Here is a 20,944-nt window from a genome sequence, read left to right on the forward strand (position 1 = left end):
CCTTGTGCTAGAACGACACCAGCACCCGCTTGGAACACTAATACCAAAAAATACGAAACTGTCAAGGGAGGGATAGTCGACTTTTGCTCTGATAGGCCCAGCTACATACCAGCAAGCAGAACTAGAATAATATAAACGTGTTAGTCTACCACTTTCTTTTAAAACGTATCGAGACGACCGACTTACTTCCTATCAAGCCAAATGTGAAGATAACCATAGTGTGTCGATCATGTCCCCGGCCGATTGTGGCACCGTGGAAGACAGCCAATACTAGAGCACCAACAGCTGCTGCGGCACCGCAACCTATCCACAATAATTTGCATCAGCTCAAACCCTTACTGCGAAAGCGACACAATTCCACATTTAGCCAGCAATAAAGTATAAAAAATTACAAACCTGTAACAAAGTCACATGGGATATCACTTGGTATCCCCTTCGTCGAGGCTTGATAGTAGAGTAGGCAGTACTTGTATGTTCCGTTATTGTACCTAAGGTATCGTCATTGGCATTAGCTGGTGTGTGAGCTGGCGATACGTGGATCGAGTTATTGTACCAGCATTGACCAGTAGCGATAGAAGCTAGCAGGACTCCAAATATCTAGTAGGAATATAGAACGTCAGTTCGCTGATTGTTTGCTTTTGAGATCTATCAACATCATAAATGTTTTCGGCTTCAAAAACAAACGAGCGAGGAAGGGTATTGGACAAAACAAGTACCAATTGAATTGAGTGGATCATATAAAAGAAGACTGTGCCGCATCCCAGCTCGCAACTACACATGGCACCCACTGAATTAGCACAAAAAAATGTTAGATTGCTCTGGAGTATGGAGAGTGCATCAAAGCGAGTTTCGAGCATGAGGCTTACTGGCTGAAGGCTTCTATGAAGGTAAAACGTGGAGCAGATGGTCTTCCGTTAGCTTCGTAGCCTGCTGGTAGTGGTTGACGAGAACTTTTGTTGGTGGCACTGAGGAAGGATTGTAGGGTGCAGACTGAAAGAGGAAGGCTTGTTAAGGCGAGGAACAGATCAAGCAAAGTAATACAACGTGAGATATGCTACTCAAAGTGGGGCGATCGATGGTAATATTGTCTCCTTTTTCACTACGCGACACAAGGCAGGCTACAAAGACAACGCGTTAACAGATCAACACCTTAAATTCCCTAGACGATACGAACAATTCGAAAACAATTCTGGTAATGCAAATATATGGATTATGAGATTGAATGTATTTTGAACAGGAATGAAAAATAAAGCTTAAGTATTATTGACAACGTGCAAAAATGTGTAAAAAAGTGAAGGATTCTGGCTCAATGGTGAGCAGCGGTATGGCCTCTAGACAGACTGAGATCCCCAGCAGCGTGATCAACTTCCTGATGTACTGTTCCCTTTGTGCGCCGAAGTTCGCCCATGTGTGTTTCTGCCATTGCTTCGGCAAGAGCTTCTGTTCGTGCGAAATTGTGACCGTGGTTGTGACCATGTTCTTCATAGTCGTCATAGTCTAATCTACGGTTGCGGAAGTTATAGAATTCAACCAGGGAATATATGAGCTAGAAATGTTTGGAAGGTTTTTTAAGTCTTGCTGTTTGTTTTCACAATGGATCAGCTCGTCTCAACATACCCAGAGAATAGCGGAAGCCCACTGCCAACAAAAAACAACAGGTTAGAATACATTCTTCCAAGTTAAACACATCATCAACGAGACTTACAGCAGCAGCCATTCCAGCCAACCAGGAGTTCCTCGATTTACTACGACAGAAACAGGATCCATGAGCGAATGTCCTCAAATCACTCGTCCGGTGATTTTACATACCCAAATTGAGCAAGAGCATCAGCACAGCTAACAGTGGTGGACCCACATAACGCATTATATCCTCCGGTGATTACAGCTGATAACAAAAGAAACCATCGGGATATGTGTTAAAATGAAGCTATTGAAATGACATGACGAATATGGTACCTGCAGCTCCACAGTTGAAGATTGCCAAAAAGACTAGAAAATGATGGCAAGTTGAGCACTTGATAGTTTTGGCTAAAAGAGAACAAGACTCTGCCCTGGATCTTACCAGAAAGGAAGGCAAACGTGAAAATGATGCACCAATGTCGCTGTGTCCCGTGACCTAGCGCCAGATATACGGTTAGCATTGTCGGGAAAGGGCTATCGTGTAGCAAGTTACCTGTTGTAAGGCAGTGCAACATTGCGAAAATGAATGCGCACACAACGTCCACGGCGCCCACTCCAGACACGAAATCACAAGGCACCACAGATGGAAGCCCCTATATTGGCGTTTGCGGCTTTAGCCGTGGAGGATGAGCAAGGTTTGTTTGCTAGAGATGTTTACCTGACCAACTTGAAAGTACATCAAGCAGTATTTAATTTGTCCGTTGTTGTAGTATCCTTGGTTTGACGCTATTGATGCGATCATAATACCAAAGAGCTAAAAGATAATGTGTTTTGGTAAGATAGTCGACTCAAAGGAACAAGAGAGATCCAATGGGTAGAAATGGATCCAATACTTACTATCTGTATGAAATGGTAAAAGTACATGAAGCCCGACCCAAAGTCGACATTGCAAAATATGAGGTTTGCCATTATTGGGCTGTGTTCCTGGTTGATGATATTAATTCGGTGAGAAAAAGAGCATGTTTTGTCAACCAATCGGTTAGAGGAGAAGGACTAAATTGAATTGGATGACAGATATATAGGCATGCAGACCAACAATTAGTGGTGGTACGGTGATGCAGTTGCCAAGCGACTTTGCAAAAAATGGTGGTTGTGAGTCAGGGCCCTTCATACCTCGTTAGGCTAAAATGTAGTACGTATGGATACGATCGGGCTCCGTAAGCTCAGTTTGGATCTATAAGGCCTGTATCTGCGTCGCCTCCTCAACAGTTCCGGCTGTCGAGTTTCGTTGTCGCCCTCTGTAGCCAATATTTTGTTGCGACAGATACACGAGCAATGACAGAGAGCACATCCACAACAGGACGAGATCGCGTTACTGTAACAGAGTCGCCACTAGATTTGTCGGCAGTACTGCAGTTCGTACGAGATGACGGTGCTGGAGCTATCGCTACTTTTTCAGGAACTACACGAAACTTTTTCATAGGCAAGTTACATTACAATTTGGAAACGGTCACAGAACGACAAATCATCACTATATACTCATCTTTCATGCTTCTAGTTGAAGGAAGACCGAAAAACGTCACAACATTAGAGTATGAAGCCTACATTCCAATGGCCATCAAAGAATTACACAAGTGCATCACAAAGGCTCGAGAACAGTGGCCATCTCTCGTGTCTTGTGCTATACATCATCGAATTGGACCTGTTGCCATCGGACTCGAATCGGTCATAATTGCTGTCTCGGCACCACATCGTGCTGATGCCATTCACGCCAGTGAATTCCTTATAGATGATCTTAAGGCCAACGTACCGATATGGAAGAAGGAATTCTACGAAGATGGAAGTGTTTGGAAGGAGAACGCCGAGTCGAGACGGGCTGTAGCAAAGTAGCACATTTTTGGCAGAATTGTTGATAATGTATAGAGCATCAATGTAAATCCAATACCAGTAATCTATTAGAGCAGCTACAATAAAGCTACTTACAAAAGATACCTTCGAAGCTTCTGCAAACAATCAGTCAGATAGAGTATCCCCCATTTTGCAACAAAGCAGCTCAATAGCGTTGGTAAAGTCCAGTCAGATAAGATCAAGATTAAAAAATCATTTCCGCCAATAATCAAAACCAAGAAGCAGAGCTCAAGCCACTTGCGTGACGAACTCACATTCTTCGTTGAAATCGCAGATCAATCCTTTTGTTTTCGTCACTCCAGACTTTGCCAACACTTTCCAAGGCAATCCAATTGAATTTCCTTACTTTGATAGACAGCAAATTATACCAGCTTTAGCCTCAAAATCATCGTATGGCCTCAAAATTCCTCAGCGTTGCAATCATCATCCATTTTTGACAACCATTTCTTGTTAGAAGTAGTCCATCAAAGTAGTCAGATAAGCCTTCTTTGGGGCGTGCTAATGGATGCTCTTTGCTGCTCTCCAAGCAGGGATCCTCAAAGAACTGCTAGTCCAAAAAGTGTTGGCAATGTAGTTAGAAGGTGAACGCGGACGCGAGGAGAGACGAATGAAATCAAGTAGTCCTTGAGCCATTGCGGGTGCCCAACGTAAGCAATTATTGATTATTGCCATTATTGGTCGTTCCTCGTTTGCCTGAGCAGTCAATCACACGGTCACTGTAGATGCATGTCATTGAAATATACTTACTAGTAACCTGTGTTAAAAAGCAAATAAAAAATCAGAAGACATATTTTTGAATCGTTGTCGACGATTTGGACGTGATGGGCATGTAGCAGTTTCGTGGTTTGTATGTTATGGAGCAAGGCTACCTTTTGAAATCTTTCCATAGAATTATGATCTTGTTATTTATTGCAATCATATGTGAAGTAGGTGGTGTTGATCATGTAAGCCATGGATGTACGCCATGCATGATGTATTGTAGGAGATATGGATGTGCTGTAAATGTAGAAATCGCTTAAATTTGAAAACCTAGCAAATGCAAGTTATGATGACAATAAATTTAATCTACAGTCACTATGTTACGGTTACAGAGTCTAGGCACAGACAATTCTCTTTCAATATCAAATCTATAATGAACCACCAAAGACTTTGACAACTTCGTCAATGGGCTTGAATGCCTTCTCGCCGGCAGGTGCGGATGGAGTACCGAATGGCATTTGAGATACAAGACTCCAGTTGGCTGGCAAGTTCCATTCCTTCCTGACTTGTTCATCAATGAGAGGGTTGTAATGCTAGCAGAAGGATAGGTCAGCTTCTAGACAAGGTAAATACAACTCAGACGAGGTTCAAACTTACTTGTAAAGTAGCGCCAAGGCCTTCAGCTTCAAGAGCTACCCATGTTGAGAATTGAGCCATTCCAGCTGATTGTTGAGACCTGACAGGACAAACATGTGAGCAATTTGCTGTCAAATCACGATACTATCTTGATCAACCATTCTAGCATCACAAAAGATCTTACCATGGAGCAAAACGTTCCTTGTAGAGAGCAAACTTGGTCTCGTACTCCGTGACCACATCGGTATCGACAAAGAATAAAACGGTACCATAACCGGATTTAAACATTTTGATCTTGCCTTCGGTAGCAGGGAATTGATCAGCTGGTACGATGGGCTTGAGAGTTGCTAGTACAATGTCCCATAGACGATCAGAATCCTTTTTGAACAAGACTACAGCCCTGTTGGTCTGGTTGTTGAAGGATGTTGGCACGTGGGCTACACTGTGCTTTACTATTTCGACGATGCGGGCATCTGTGATGGTCGATTTGGCGGTGATTGCATACAGCGATCGTCGAGTCTAAAAATGGAAATCATGGAAAGTTAGTAACAGAGACAGAAAGTGGAATTGTGCAAACGAAGCAGTGCAAATAGATCCATAAAAGATATTAAAATAACTAAAAGTTGCAAATATTTTGTTGCACTTACTGCAATGGCATTCAAGAATGGTTGAGCAGACATTTCTCTTGGAGGTGAAGTTGCGAGGAAATTTGGTAGTAGTTGTTGAGATTATATAGCTTGACGATTAGTAGTAGAGCACTTGCTTGTGAGTTTTAATGATTGTGAGAGTTGCGTCGGTGGGCCAGTTTTTATAGTGGATGATTTTCAATCAACTGGCTTTCATAATAACATGAACCGAACCGGTCGGCAATGAAATACGGTTCATCTAAGACGACGGTACCAGCAAAACGGTCGCGGCAAACATTTCATCGCAATCGCAATTCTAAGCACCTTATCATGACGTCTCGAAGCCTGTAGCCATCTCGTTATTAATTCTCGAACCGGATGTCGCGATAGCTCATATCTCATAATCTATCTTTGGGAGAGATAGCAACCATTTGGAGAGGTGCTTGTGACTTAATTCACTTGAAATTCATGTAAAATAACGCCCAAATCATCGGTCTTGCTCGTTCAGTTTGTCTCTTTGCTTCGCTTCGTTGGAAAAAAAATCAGACATTACCATGACCAGCAACTCGAAAAGCCTTCAAGCAGCGAGACCTAGCTGGATATAACGTCTTCTGTATTGCAGAATTTCTTAATCCATCGATCCCAAAGCACAACCATCAAAATCTGGTAGGTCTCACTCAGCTTGTTTTCTACCGCAATTCTCACCATTAAACTGTATAAGAGACCTGACTCTTCAAGCTCATTGTATCAGAACAGAAATTCATCCAGCTATCTACTCATGCCGCGGCTGGTGCAACTTTTACTTCGCCACGGTCTCAAACTTCGTATTTAGAATGTCTACCTCCCCCATTGTCACCATCGATTGCATCCACCGATGGATGCCTACAGACTACACCATCCAATTTACCCACATTACCAAATGAGCTCCTTGGCAGGTCTTCAACAAATTAGACCGAAAACGAGATTGTGTACAGGACTCTAAGTTGACTGGGAGTTTGGTCAAAATTCAGTTATCATCTCAGTTGTCAGATTTACCTCAATTATCAATGTATGATATTAGCCAGCTGGAGAGCCAAGTATAGAAGGCTGTACGAATCAATTATTTAGTGTAAAGAACTTCGTTGTCGGTGGCAGGAATCAGTTGCTAATGTCAATACCTTTCTACAGAAATCGCTAAATTCAAATATATTCGAATTTTCAAGATGATCGTTTCGAAAACATAGTGAATGAAAGTGACGAATGACAGTTAATTTATTACAAAGCCGTTATGCTACGACTACGGTCTAGACAAGAACAATCCTGTTTCGAACCCACATCTATAAGGCACTTCCAAAGGCTTTCACCACTTCGTCAATGGGCTTGAACGCCTTCTCTCCAGCAGGAGCTGATGGAGTACCGAATGGCATTTGAGATATCAGACTCCAGTTGGTTGGCAAGTTCCATTCCTTCCTGACTTGTTCATCAATAAGAGGGTTGTAATGCTGAAGGAAGGATTAAAAAGTCAGCATCTACACAACTTGAATACAGCTCAGAAGATACAAGACTCACTTGAAGAGTAGCACCAAGGCCTTCAGCTTCAAGAGCTACCCACGTCGCGAATTGAGCCATTCCTGCTGATTGTTGAGACCTAACGACGAAAAGATGTGAGTAACTTGTCGTCATATCACGATAGGGCTGTAATGAAGCATTTAAGAGTTACAAAATCCTTACCAAGGAGCAAATCGTTCCTTGTAAAGGGCAAACTTGGTCTCATAGTCCTTGACGACATCGGTATCCTCAAAGAATAACACAGTGCCATAACCAGATTTAAACATTTTAATCTTGCCTTCGGTAGCAGGAAATTGATCGGCTGGTACGATAGGCTTGAGAGTTGCTAGTACAATGTCCCATAGACGATCAGAGTCTTTTTTAAACAAGATTACAGCCCTGTTGGTCTGGTTGTTGAAGGATGTTGGCACGTGGGCTACACTGTGCTTTACGATTTCGACGATACGGGCATCTGTGATGGTGGACTGGTCGGTTATTGCATATAGCGATCGTCGAGCCTAGAAAAGGAAAGTTATAGTGGGAAGAAATTCCAATTGTGTAAATGAAACAGCTCCAATTAGATCCAAAAGACTTTCAGTACTGAGATTGAGAAAGGTTGCAAATAGTTTTGATACTTACAGCAATGGCATTTAGGAATGGTTGAGCAGACATTTCCTTTACGGGTGGAGTTGGCGTATAAGAAAACTTGAAAGGAGTTGGTAAGAGTAGATAGATTAGCAGCAAAAACCTAACGTCTTGCCCTTGATCGCGAGTTTTAATGTTTATGAGAGTTGCGGCGATGAAGGTTGTTTGTTTTTATAAGGGGCGGATTCCAAATCAGCTTCGCAAGTGAACCGGTGAGGAGAATCAAATACGGATCACAAGCAAAAGTCTGCCCTTTCCACGCCATTGCGTCAGCCTCGTCACGACATCTTGACGTGTCTAAGTTGAGGTCTAATGTCCAGCGTTGAGAACCTGCCCCACAGTGGATGGTCATTTAAGGACATACCGGTATCAGAACTACTGGACGGATAGAATCCAAGAATCTTCCCTTTCAACTGAAAGCTTCTACTCTTCTACTCCATTAGTCCAATAGTAGGCTGCTGAGACTGCAAAATGCGGCAGATGCAATCCGATTTTCCGATTTTGGTTGAATTTAGAAGTGCATCAAGTCCGATTTCAATACGCATTACAATCGGAAAATCACGTAAAATCAGAGTTTCAACCAAGCTTTGTTCTCCTCGCTCGTGTTTCGTGACTTCGCACACCAGCCACAAAGCGCTCCATAGCACTGCTGTATCTATGTTACTTAGAAATTGGTGAAAGGAAGCCATACCGTATTGTAATATTTAGAAACGTCTTATAATCGAATTTCACCATGTTAGAGCAGATAGAGGTCGGACTCATCGTAGTAACCTTGATTCTGAATGTTTGCTGCCGCAATTCTATACTATTACAAAGTATGTTGCTTCCAAGTTCTGTAGTATAATTGCATGAAATTATTTTCATTTCGAGCTGACTATTCTCCTTGTAGCTTCTCTCTCTCACGATCTCTAGACATTAAAGCTTTGGTTCTTGGTCGTTTGACCAAAATGTGTTCCCTTCAGACGGTTAATGATAATGACCATCAACTCCCAGTCTCCAACCTACACACTGTGCCCATTGAACTGATTCTCCAAATAGCCCAGGATGTTGATCGCAAAACTCTCAAATCAATGTCACTCGTAAGCAGGAATATCACGGAAGTGGAGTCCATCTGCATATGATAAAGTCACCATCAAGCCCGGATCATCTATTCTGCAAAAACTCACAGACCAGACTTTATCAAACAGGCTCCGCACCCTCGTCACAACCATCAAAATCGTGGACTCGAGTCACTTTGCGAATAGTGTCATCAGAACATGAATATTGCAATTCATATATAGTTGTGCTTATTTGGATGCAGTTATACTCTACGAAGGGAATGCAAATCGTATTTTTGAATACCTCGCTCCATACCTCGGACATCGATTGAGGTGCTTGAATATTTAGGCAGTCTCAAATCCAAGCCTCAAGGAATTGGAATCTAGCGTCGTTTGAAATAACCTGAGAGATCTGAAGCTAGACCGTAATCGAAATGGTAGCGCACCTGCCGAATTATTTCTAGAGCAAACAATGTAGGCCTTTGCTTGAACGTCTGACTGTCTCTGGTGAGTTCCCCAGTTGATCTTCAGTCATCGGAAAGTGAGTCATCGGAAAGTGAAACGAATGTATGTCAAGTACTCACTGATCTCCCTTGCGGTTCTGTGCAGGGCTGTGGTTTCATCCCGACACTTTGGAGAACTCTCGTCGCATTACCCTTGAACATCAACCCCTGACGGCATGAAGTGGCCGAGCACCCTCAATCATATTGAAATTGTCGCCCAGTCAAATGCCATGATGATCGACCTATTGAGTACTTGTCGAGATGTCCAGTCTTTGAGCATTACGAATTGGACCACCGATCGAGACTTTGGGTCATTACTAGGTGCATATTTGCTGACTCCAAATTCTTGTCTCACTCATATAGACATTGGAGCAAATCTTCCAGGAATTCACTCGGCATTAAAATATCTCAACCCGATAAACTACCAAAATCACCCGTAAATCATCTAGAATGGAACCCTCGAGGAAGTAGCAAAGAGCTGGAAGTATTGCTACTATTGTTGCCCAACTTGGAGAGGTTGATATCTAGCTATGGGATACGTAAACAGGAACTTGCAGCCGTGGGTGAAACTTGGCACCAGGTTGCGATATTTAGAACTACAGTCGGCAGATGCCTCGACTAACCCATCTGCAATAATCGAGGTATTGTCGCCACCACGTTTCCAGGCCTACGGTGTATCAAATTAGGGCTTACATGTGATATCAGCAAGGATTGGGTACGATTGACTCAACAACGAAGTGGAGAAAGGGCTGTAAGTGATAGCGTGGCAAAACTACAGCAGCTCGTGGTGAAGAGATCGTCTTGCAGAATCAAAGATCACATTGGCTTGACCTCTGAGTTGGATGTTGAAAAGTATGGGGATTCACTCTAAGATCAGTGTTGTCATATCATATTACACAGTAAACTATGTATAGCGGGAAGAGTGGAATATCGTGTATTTATTTGGTGTAGTCCATTTGTATGTGGTGTTGGTCAGTTGTGGTATCTTACCAAAGGGTAATGGTAAAAATAGAAAATAGCAATTTAGAAATCTGAAAATTCAGGGCTACTTATATATTGCTCGCGTTGGTTAATTCCCCTTCCTTGTCTTGACCGTGCCTCATTCAGTTGGGCTATAATTTGAAGATCGAAACCGCAACTAACTGAACAGACGAGACAGCAGAGATAGTCAGCCAGTAAGCGCGGCTTGCATTTGACAGCACATCTCCTTTGAAGAAATACTAACTGCATTCGCCTTTCCTTGAATTAGTGGGAAATGCCGGTTCTCAACTCGAGGACATGGTGAATACAACCAACTGTGAGGTTACAATTTGGCATTGATAGACCAAACAATTCATACTGATATTCTTATTTTCCTCTAATCTAGTTACGGCCGAAGAGGTACTTGTTTTCAGACATCACGAATCTTATATTCATGAACATTTGGAATTAAAGCACACTGTATAACACAGATTCAAAGGCTGTACAAGCGATTTCTCAAACTGGACAAGGATGGTAGTGGTGCTATAGACAAGGAAGAGTTCCTGCAGATCCCGCAGATTGCTAGCAATCCCTTGGCACAACGTATGATTGCAATATTTGATGGGGATGGTAGTGGAAGTGTTGATTTCAAGGAATTCATCTCGGGATTGTCGGCCTTCTCTGCTAAAGGAAATCGAGAGGAAAAGTTGAAATGTATGTAAGCTGCAAAGTCGTTGCTGTTTGAGCATTCTCGCTGCATGTCACATGTTTTGGCTGCTTGAATTGAGACATCTATGTACTTATGACGATCACAGATTCAAACGCACCACATACACTGTCAGACTGACACTAACACTGCTCTTCGTCCTGCTCCCTAGTTGCATTCAAAGTATATGATATAGACAGAGACGGCTATATCTCAAACGGAGAGTTATTTATAGTATTAAAGATGATGGTGGGCAACAACCTGAGAGATAATCAACTACAACAGATCGTGGACAAGACTATTATGGAGGCTGATTTGGACGGTGATGGCAAAGTCTCGTTTGAAGAGTTTATGAAGATGGTTGAAGCCACGGATGTTTCTACAAAGATGACTGTGGATACCGACAAGTTTTGAAAGAGAGGGGTTTGTCGTGGGAGTTTAGGTATAATAGTGTTAGAAGACGTTTGTATTTTTCTTTTGCTCATAAGCAAGACACATAAATTCAGAAGCAATCTCAGCAGCACTATTGGTAAAGTTGTGTGTTAAAGGAATCGCAGGATAGTCATAAGGCACTCCTTGACCAACACATTCATTTGTCTTCCGTTTTGAAGGCTGTTCTCTATTGATGCGATTATTATATACACTTGGTTGTGACGCAGACTTTCTTTGGCATTAGTCATATACATGTACCACCCCGTATCTAGTTTTGCAAAAGAGAAGACATAAACTTTGAGGATTCGGTTTAGAAGAATTCCAACACCACATACGCCATGGTCCAAAAGAGCACATAAGAGACCATATTAGCACCAACTTCATCCGTCCACAAGCCATAGGAAGTTGGCCAATACTTTAATGGGTTTCCTTTGGCCAATACGACATACATGATGAGGGACATGAAGATGGAAGCGAGACCATAGAATGCAAAACCGTAGAGGTCAGTCAGACCTAGTATACCAGCAGCACAACCTGTTATAGCAGCTAATGAAGCACGGGCGACACTTATAACACGGGCATTGTGCTTGACGGCCTCGGGGAAGAGACGTGGTTGCGATGCGAGAGGGGTTGTTGATGCCATTCCTTTTGTGGGTATTTTCTAAGTGGAAAGGGTTGATAATTGCTTAGAGCATTGTATGAATGACTAATATCTTCGGTTTTTTGTTGTTGACACGTCGTAGTGGTTGCTTCAATTAGACAAACCAAACTTCCAATTCTCCAAAAAATAGAATTCGAACGAAGCGAGACTTACTTGTGGTAATTCAAGATGGCAGCGAGTAGTCAAGCCCAGTTATATGATCACAAGCAGTCGATCGATGTAAGCTTCTGTTGGTTTCTCTCGTTGTATATTTCTTTCTTAATTGTTTAAAGCTTGCAAACTGACACATCTGACGACAATAGATTACTCAGCCACCGACTGATTCTATCAGTGCTCTGGAATTCAAGTATGAATTATGTTCAAATTGTTAACTCCGTGGTATCTTTGATGCTCAAACACTCACACATTCATCAACATTTAGTCCAACCCAAGACATTATCGCTGCTTCATCATGGGACAATATGATTCGATTATGGCAAGTGGATACAAACTCGGGCCAAAGTATGGCTAGACATGCTTATGGTCATGATCAACCTGTACTCGATATCTCTTGGGCAAAGGTACTTTGGTTGAACAGTGTTATATGATATGTGACTGAACCACTTCCTTTCATGAACTAGGACGGTACAAAGCTCTTCTCAGCTGGTGCAGATAAGATGGGAAAGGTCCTGGATATGAATACATTGCAGGCTGTTCAATTCGCTCAACATGATGCGGTGAGTTGACTCAGTGTTCGTTTTGTGCTTGCGAGAACATCGTGACATCAACAATTCTCCACATCCAGCCCATCAAATGTGTCAAGGCTTTGGATAATCAATGTATAATCACTGGAAGTTGGGACAAGACTTTACGAGTATGGTTGTTTGTGAGCGAAAAAAAATACGTGTGTGAGATCTACTAACAACCATGCTCTAGGTCTGGGACTTGAGACAACAAACACCTGCGATGGTCATGAATGTACCAGAACGTATATATGCTATGGATGTCGTGTCGAATTTATTAGTTGTTGGCACAGCAGAAGTGAGTTGCATCGTCAATGATGTAGAAAACCGTGCGAGTGCTGACATGTTATACCTCTCTTAGCGCGGTATCGTCATCTACAATCTTCAAAATCCACAGCAACCATTCAAGGTACAGGAGCTTGTTGAACTATTTCAAATTTGCTGCAAGCACTTACACATTGGCCTCTACTTTCTCAGAGTATGATTTCACCACTGAAATGGCAAACACGATGCCTTGCCGCATTTCCTGATGGAAAAGGATTTGCAATCGGAAGCATCGAAGGTCGAGTTGGTATTCAATACGTTGAAGACAAGGACTCGAGGTAGATTCAGTCGTTTGTGCTCGGTGAGGGTAGTTTTTTTGCTCAACTGAAGTTGTCCATCACTTTTTTAGTTTGAACTTTTCATTCAAATGTCATCGTGGCAACAACAATGATGTATATGCCGTCAACGAGATCTCCTTCCATCCTGTTCATGGTACATTCAGTACAGCAGGCTCAGATGGAACGTAAGTGGCTGGTTCAAAACATCTCCTAGTTGGCGATTTCGTGCAAAAAGACCACTATGACACTCCGAACAGTGACAACATCACTCTCTGCCGCAACATCAGTCTCTCCGCTCGCCTAACTCTCCCTCCTGCTTGACTAGATTCAACTTTTGGGACAAGGACTCCAAACAAAGGTTGAAAACATCAACAGCAATAAATGACCCAGCTCAACCCAATGTCCTCTGTCCCATCCCAGCAACCTCATTCAATCGTGATGGACGTATCTTTGCTTACGCTGCATCATATGACTGGTCTCGTGGTTATGAACACTCGAGACAAGGCCAGAGGCATCGCATCTTGCTGTATGCTGTCAAGGATGATGATGTCAAGCAACGTAATCAAAAGAAACCCGCTGGTCGATAAGGGAGAGTGGCGTTTTTGGGAAGAAATGGGGGTTTGAAGGAGCTGATGAGCAATGTAAAATCGCATGATATAGTTAGATTATTTCTCAGGAAGAAACGATGTCGGATTCTATGCGTTGTCCAGCAAGGATTTTTCTTTGCTTGTACAGTCGTGCGGAACGTGTGGGAACTATGCGAATAAATGCGAATACGTTTATGAGAACTACATATTGAGTGTATTCCAATGTTGAAAATTGTTCTTGTTGCAGGTGCCACGCTCCAACTCTTGATTTCAACTCCGTCAAATATTTTAGATTTTCCACCTCAGAACAAAGACGAAGAAAGCGAGAAGAAGAAGGAAGCGAGATCTCCTTGTATACATAGTGTACACTCCTCTTAGCCTCTGCTACAAACTGCCCCTCGCCATGTTTGGAAACCTCGATCAACGTTTACCAACAATCACCACCACATTTGTCGATCAAGTCGTGACCGCGCCTCGAACTAGCAAACATAGAAGTCAGAGCAACAAGGTCGATGGCGCAGAATTCGACTGTATCTCCAGAAAACTCTCTCATTTGATGGTCGACAGCACAAAGAATGGCATTTTAGGATCATTTTGGGATTTGAATGGACATGATGGAGAGGGTGTTGAACTTGTGAGTGCATGGAATTGGCTGTTTCGGAGTGTGTCGAGTACCGGAACTATGAAGAACTACTAGTCTTTATTGGGCCGAATCATTGCAATCAATACCTAACGTGTTTTTGTTCCGTTCTCATTTAGGCGTCTATACGGACAGCATTGAACAATGATTACCCTGAATATGTATTGAACGCTGTACAGAGATTGAGAAGATACCTTTGTGGAGGTAGGTTGCACTCTTGCTTGTTGTCGTAGCAAAAACAAACCCTCGGCAAAGAGTATCCAGTGACCTTTATTTTATCTTTGTAGACAATGTATCCAACCATACCGAAAAGGTGCTTTATATGCGAATCCTTGAACGACTCAAGCACTTGTTGAGCTCCAATATGGGAGAGTTGACAGACAAGATTCATGTATGTCTCGTACTTTTGCAGTCCATTCGGCGTGTTTTAACCTTCCCTCTTGATAGTATGAGGCATGCTGGGTATTGACCAACGTCGCAGCAGGCAACCCCGCACAAACAGCATCTGTAGTAGAAGGTGGATTGATTTCATCGTTGGTTCAGCTCTTGTCATCACCATCTGGGAAGGTTAGGTTACAAGCTGCATGGACTTTGGGAAACATTGGTAAGCACTCCAATTTATAGTTTTCCTTGAAGTTTCGTTGTTTTTTTGGTGAGTGGATTTGAGGTTTCAGCTGATATATTCCAAATATCTCTCAGCTGGCGACTGTGAAAGGTTTCGAGATGCTGTATTGGAATGCAACGCTGTAGAGCCACTACTTCATATATGGGAAGGAACCGTTGATGATGATAACGAAGAAAGATCAGCTTTACATGTTGCTATGTGGACAATTGGGAACATTTGTCGGTGGGATATGACGAAAGGCCAATGGGACAAGGTAAAAGATCAGTCTCCAAATATTTTTCTCGCTGGCATTGTCTAATCACAGACCTTTCGTATAATATAGATATCACCAGCATGGCCAGTACTACAACGGATATTGACTATGGATGTAGAAGACGTTGTTATCGCAGAAGTATGCTGGGCGTTTGCTCGAATTGCATTTCAGAAACCAACTGGTGGATTCCCAGAGGTCCTTGTTCGACAACTTATCAGTCGTCTCAGGTTAGTATACATCTTTTGGATTTTCACCGTAGCCGCGCCGAGGCACAACAAACGACAAACTAGGAATGATATGATAGTCGCTAACACTCAAACATTTCATGCCACAATACGTACATAGCCTGCCTCGATCTCGAATTGTAATGCCAGTATTGCAGACTTTGACCAATCTTTCAGCCGGTGCAGATTCTCAGACACAGGCAAGAATTTGACGTACAAGAAAAATTTGAAACATGCTGGAGGATGTTGTAAGCTCACACAAATCTTCACACATAGTTGGTCTTGGAATGTGGAGTTCTGCCATATCTCGAAAATTTGTTGACTACCAACGTTGCCTCATATCTACGAGAAGAAGCCTTGTGCATACTCAACAACATTGCCAGCGTACGAGGAGATGTACTCGTCTCTGGTGGGTTCCAATCCCTCATAATTAGGATATTAGGTGACACAAAGGGTGATGCCAGCGTGAAGCAACGAAAAGAGGCCTGTCTGATTGTAAATAACATGGCCGCCAGCCAAGATCCCAATCAACTACGAGCACTACTCCACAACCGCATCGTAGTCCCTTTGCTATCGTTTCTAAAAGACATGGAAGCCGATATGCCAGCTCAAGAAAAAGCTATCGAATGCCTACACTCCCTATGGATGTGTAGTGCAGCTGATGGAGTCAACCCAGTAACTCAAGAGCTGCGAAATACTGGAAGCACCCCAACACAATTCTATGATATGCTGTGGAAACTATACACGAGTCTTGATGCAGCCGTACAAGTAGGAGATGAAACAGGCATGAAGACAACCGCAAATGGAGTAGAGGATGAAGATTACGATGGTGATGATTTGGCAAACTCCTTTACCCAACATGCATATGTGCAAACCACATCAGGAGTCCATGCTGTGCCCGTACCCGACCAAAACACGAGAAGAGCACGAGATGCTCTGAATACCATGCTACGAAACATATACCCTGACGAATACAAGACACGAGAAGCAGCATACCAAATAGAGAAGAAAAGTTTTGTGGGGGTGTTTGGAAGGTTTACGAAATTGAGTACTGGGGGTAGCAAGGGTGTCGAAACAGGAGCAGCTACGACTGTGATGAATAATGTTGAGGGTGGGAATTTGAAGGATGTCGGTGTTGTCGCTCCGACTGTTGGCAGGCCTAGAGGTATTGCTGCCGCATTTGGAGCAGCTGCTATCTCGAGAGTAGCTTGAATCATAGGAATATATAGATAGGGCAAACAATGGACAATCAATTACTCTTTCGCTCGTTTTGGAAGGTCTGACAAAACATAGCACCAACACAAATGCATATAAAACACTGTAAAAAATTGTCGTTTTTGTTAGCACCAAACTACTATTTAGAAATAAACAATATCACTTGTATAAATCAAATGCTTCGATGCTGCAGATTAGGCTTTCTTCTCCACAGATTTGGTTGGTTTGTACACAAACGATCAATGAGCGAAAGGAACGTGTTTTAAGTACCAATCACTGGCTTCAAACAAGAAATATTGCAGAAATGTACTGTGAAAATATCAGCAAGCATTGCCTACAAGCTGTAATCACTTCAGGAGGCTGTATGGTCGGATTGCGTTTCTCAAGACTGTATTGACGGTTGTTGGTTTTACAGCAAAGAAGAGGGAAATGCTTGCCTGGCTATAGGGAAAAGGCTTGAATTCGTTTGAATGCATCATGTCATACCATCAGGAGCTCCACAATTGAAGGACCGTCCGTATCACGACGCTTCAAAGCATTTCAACTCCGACGCTTGATTGCACTACTACGCAAACTTGAACACCATGGATTCCAAGAAAGACTTGGAGAGGGGGCCTGTTACTGGTGGCCTGAAATCAAAGATTTTCGATAACGATGAGCCAATTCCTAATGCAATGCCTCTACTAAAACACATGACGCAGCAGTTGTTTTCTCAGCTTTGGATGCCAAGGTAAAAGAAAACATAGTCGCTTACATTCACGCGCAAGTTGTAAATCGCTTTTGGATTCTAGAATTCGGAAAATACCAGCAAGGTTGTCAAGATTGTGGTATGGGATGAAAACGCTTGCTCCATCACGAATGACACTGTACTGGGCTAAATCATTCGAGTTCAGGCTGGGCTAGTTATTGCTTTACCAGTCATCACACTTGTTGTGTACGTTCTTGCTCGCTTACTTGTACTTGGTATCGTATCGCCATCCTCTATTTTCGAGGGCAACATGTCAGTGGACGGACTGGCTTCGGTTATTGCCACCGTCTCTATTACCTTGGTTTTGGCCACTTATCAGCAGATGTCTGCAAAGAGAGATAGTGAGGTCGCAGTTGAACGACAGAGACAAGCTAGTGAGGATGCAGCTGCAAAACAGAATCAAGCAAACCAAATGCAGGTCAAGGCCATACAGGAGTAAGCGTGTTGGGGTGGGATATATGGCTGGATTATGATGAGCAAGTGCCTGACATGGTGTTGAATTAGAGCCTTTCAATTGGAGCTTCGCGAGCGTCGGGCTCATGCAAAGATTCTGTTGGCAGTTTACGATAGGCTTGCTTCTTTGAGCCCAACTGGAGCACTTGCGGTTGAAGATTTAAGAGAAGAGTATACAGAGTGGACGGATGAGATACAATCCGATTCGAAAACGACTGAAGGCAATGCTACAGTGAGTTGGTGGTGGCATCGATGCGTTTCGATCCTGACATTCATTCATTTCAATGGTTAGGTGATTTATGCGGTATTCGACCGTGTCAAAGCTATTCAAGGAGACCACAAAGACAAAGTCGGGCGTATCTTGAAAGTCAACCTTTCGGGAATCAATCTCGAATCATATTCAGTGGAATATAATAAGTCTGATCCAGCCGTAATAACAAAGCCAGAAGACCTTAAACTAGTGAGACTCACAAGCAGATCTCTTCTTTAGAAAGAGTGAATGTTTCTAATTCCTGTTCATCCATTCACCAGGAATCTGATGTCGATCAGCCTCCTAGCTATGATGTGCAACCAGCCCCATTGGATGTCCACACCCGTGTTAGAGCTAAAGCTGAAGCAGGTATACACTCAGGCAAAGTTGGTACCATTGTCTCCATTACGCCCCAAAGCTACTGGATAAACTACGATGGATTTGGGCTTGCCTTATCAAGGCAATGGTATGTGGTGCCTGTGGTGAGTGTGCGATAAAGACCCTATTCTTATTTTCGTCGACGATGCCAGTTCTGATATCTCCAGCTACAACAGGACACTGAGATTCCCAAATCGAGTGAAGTCAGTGCGGTTGATATTCAACAGCCAACTGTGGAAACACAACAGCAACCAGATAACCAGCAGCAACCTGTTGAGAGTGGAAAGCAAGAGCAAAAGAACCAGCCGGATGTGATTCCTGAAGTCGAGGCTCCTTTGGGATCTCAAAGACAGCAGCGGCAACAGATGTATTCTCCGGTTCTAAGCCCTGCTTTGTACGTCCCCACCTCGTCAGGCCAGTCTCTCCCAGTGGGCACCCGTGTCAAAGCTATCGGACGTGCTGCGCACTCAGGAAAGCTTGGGACTATTGTATCTGTCACGCCCCAAAGTTACTGGATAGATTATGAAAATTTTGGGAGAGCAAAAACAATGCAATGGAACGTCGTGCCTTTGGTGAGCGTGAGGAAGAGTGAAACGCAAGTCGTGGCTGTTTTGTTCTCGAATTTTTAACTGCGCCTTCATAAATGACAGGAACCGAATCAACAGCAGATTCCTTCACCAACTCCTACTCCAGAGCCACAGAGCAGTATCTCCAATCTCGCTGGGCATCAAAGCATGCAAGATCAGATACCCCCTGCAAAACCAGCATTCGAGACCAGTAGTACGACCAATCTCTTTGGTAAACAGCAACAGGATCAACAACAGACGCCCTCTCCAAAGCCTGCTTTGATATCACAAAGCACTTCGACCAGTCTCTTTGGTAAGCAAGCTGCTTCGGACCCCGTAAAGCCCCTTACAGTGGGTAGTCGTGTGAAGGCTATCGGTTCAGCTGTACATTCTGGCGAGACTGGCACTATCATGTCCGAAACACCACAAAGCTACTGGATAAACTACGATGGATTTGGTCCGGCCATAACAAGGAAATGGAACGTTGTACCGTCGCCCCCAACTTAACCAACTAATAGAATCGTGCAGATTTGTGGTAATTCCATCAGAATAGTGCATGTTGTTGCGTTAGATTTGGCTTCCACGTCGAATTTGGTCTTGAATTGTGAGAACACTTGACCTCTCGTACATCGGAATGTATGTATTTTGAGAAATATACAGAAAAACTGCAAGCAGAGACATACTGGCGTGGCTTCAGACTTGGTCAAAGACTTTCCAGTATGTGATCCAAGATAACCATCCTCTCCACTGTACCTCCCAATTAGGGGCAACAAACAATCCAAATCACGTTCCGGTTTATGTACTTGCCTCTTTCTTTCAACAACAACGCCCACTAAACTCTTTAGAGTCTCATTCAAACTATTCCATACTGGAGAAATACTAGAATAGCACCGTTTCATCTTGACATGATTATAGCACACGCTTGCTTTGTGATGACATCTTGTCAAATTCTGCGCCGAAGCCATCTTCAGTACTTTCATTACCACCAGTAACTTCCACATTACAAGACGTTTGATATGTAGGTTCGCTACAATACCATGCTGTTTCAGCTTCTTCGATTGAAATAGCACCCGCACCTTCGATACCACGATATACGTAACAAGTACACGATGACACAGAAGGCAGTATTGAACCGTTGAGATTACGAATCGGTAAAGCACCCGACATGATGTTATGACGTTGGTGCACATTAGTATTTTACATTGTATGTCTTTAGACTTGGCATCAAAGCTTTGAATGATGGATGAAAACCCATTACAGCGATGGCAATTTGATTGCGTACGACAAAATGATGGATCCGAGTTCGTTTGGGTAAAGTCACCTCGTAGTCGAGTATCAATCGTAGCGACAGGTCTCGTAGGTCGTAATTTCAAAGGAACTAGTCCAACTATTAGCGGTTTGCGATATTTGCTGCTGACAGCGTCTCCTTCGTCACCAGCAGTAGAAGCAGTACTTTGTTGGTTTGGCAGATGTGCAGCACTTCAGCCATGGTTCGACGAGATGTCGTGCGAATTATCAGCTTCAGAGTTGGCGTCAGAGGGATGTTCACGGTATAAAGAGTTGAAACTTCTCCGTTTCGTCCATCAGACTCATCACTATATAGAGGTATAGTAAGTTCCATCCTCATCGCGATCAACAATAATGTCGGAACCATTGGATGCGACTTGCCGAGCAAGCTTTTGATGAATCGAATATCAAATACAAGCGGTTTGAGAGGGTTC

General features: G+C 43.1%; 7 protein-coding genes across 7 annotated transcripts; 4 read left to right on the forward strand and 3 right to left on the reverse strand.

Annotated features, from left to right (window-relative positions):
• Window positions 1-2,955: 2,955 nt before the first annotated feature.
• SmJEL517_g04310 (molybdopterin synthase) lies at window positions 2,956-3,510 on the forward strand (the record flags this gene model as incomplete). The annotated part of the gene is made up of 1 exon (XM_031170238.1): window positions 2,956-3,510. The coding sequence occupies one exon, from the start codon at window positions 2,956-2,958 to the stop codon at window positions 3,508-3,510; it is 555 nt and encodes a 184-aa protein (XP_031023813.1).
• Window positions 3,511-4,655: 1,145 nt separating this feature from the next.
• On the reverse strand, window positions 4,656-5,543 carry SmJEL517_g04311 (uncharacterized protein; the record flags this gene model as incomplete). Its single annotated transcript, XM_031170239.1, has 4 exons — window positions 4,656-4,820; window positions 4,885-4,963; window positions 5,048-5,382; window positions 5,511-5,543. The coding sequence occupies 4 exons, from the start codon at window positions 5,541-5,543 to the stop codon at window positions 4,656-4,658; spliced, it is 612 nt and encodes a 203-aa protein (XP_031023812.1).
• Window positions 5,544-6,805: 1,262 nt separating this feature from the next.
• On the reverse strand, window positions 6,806-7,688 carry SmJEL517_g04312 (uncharacterized protein; the record flags this gene model as incomplete). The annotated part of the gene is made up of 4 exons (XM_031170240.1): window positions 6,806-6,970; window positions 7,038-7,116; window positions 7,200-7,534; window positions 7,656-7,688. 4 exons carry the CDS (start codon window positions 7,686-7,688, stop codon window positions 6,806-6,808), a joined length of 612 nt encoding a protein of 203 aa, XP_031023760.1.
• A 1,689-nt stretch (window positions 7,689-9,377) lies between these two features.
• Window positions 9,378-11,281, forward strand: SmJEL517_g04313 (uncharacterized protein; the record flags this gene model as incomplete). Its single annotated transcript, XM_031170241.1, has 8 exons — window positions 9,378-9,511; window positions 9,565-9,764; window positions 9,843-9,952; window positions 10,116-10,203; window positions 10,451-10,498; window positions 10,568-10,581; window positions 10,653-10,875; window positions 11,040-11,281. 8 exons carry the CDS (start codon window positions 9,378-9,380, stop codon window positions 11,279-11,281), a joined length of 1,059 nt encoding a protein of 352 aa, XP_031023759.1.
• A 328-nt stretch (window positions 11,282-11,609) lies between these two features.
• Window positions 11,610-11,942, reverse strand: SmJEL517_g04314 (uncharacterized protein; the record flags this gene model as incomplete). The annotated part of the gene is made up of 1 exon (XM_031170242.1): window positions 11,610-11,942. The coding sequence occupies one exon, from the start codon at window positions 11,940-11,942 to the stop codon at window positions 11,610-11,612; it is 333 nt and encodes a 110-aa protein (XP_031023817.1).
• A 186-nt stretch (window positions 11,943-12,128) lies between these two features.
• On the forward strand, window positions 12,129-13,871 carry SmJEL517_g04315 (uncharacterized protein; the record flags this gene model as incomplete). The annotated part of the gene is made up of 10 exons (XM_031170243.1): window positions 12,129-12,179; window positions 12,263-12,306; window positions 12,382-12,520; window positions 12,581-12,676; window positions 12,745-12,813; window positions 12,876-12,980; window positions 13,044-13,091; window positions 13,160-13,284; window positions 13,356-13,469; window positions 13,610-13,871. 10 exons carry the CDS (start codon window positions 12,129-12,131, stop codon window positions 13,869-13,871), a joined length of 1,053 nt encoding a protein of 350 aa, XP_031023816.1.
• A 403-nt stretch (window positions 13,872-14,274) lies between these two features.
• On the forward strand, window positions 14,275-16,825 carry SmJEL517_g04316 (uncharacterized protein; the record flags this gene model as incomplete). The annotated part of the gene is made up of 8 exons (XM_031170244.1): window positions 14,275-14,505; window positions 14,631-14,715; window positions 14,799-14,902; window positions 14,959-15,115; window positions 15,211-15,389; window positions 15,459-15,616; window positions 15,735-15,762; window positions 15,890-16,825. 8 exons carry the CDS (start codon window positions 14,275-14,277, stop codon window positions 16,823-16,825), a joined length of 1,878 nt encoding a protein of 625 aa, XP_031023815.1.
• Between the last annotated feature and the right edge of the window lie 4,119 nt (window positions 16,826-20,944).

This window comes from Synchytrium microbalum (genome assembly GCF_006535985.1).
Source record: "Synchytrium microbalum strain JEL517 chromosome Unknown SmJEL517_scf0028, whole genome shotgun sequence".
Classification (NCBI taxonomy): domain Eukaryota; kingdom Fungi; phylum Chytridiomycota; class Chytridiomycetes; order Synchytriales; family Synchytriaceae; genus Synchytrium; species Synchytrium microbalum.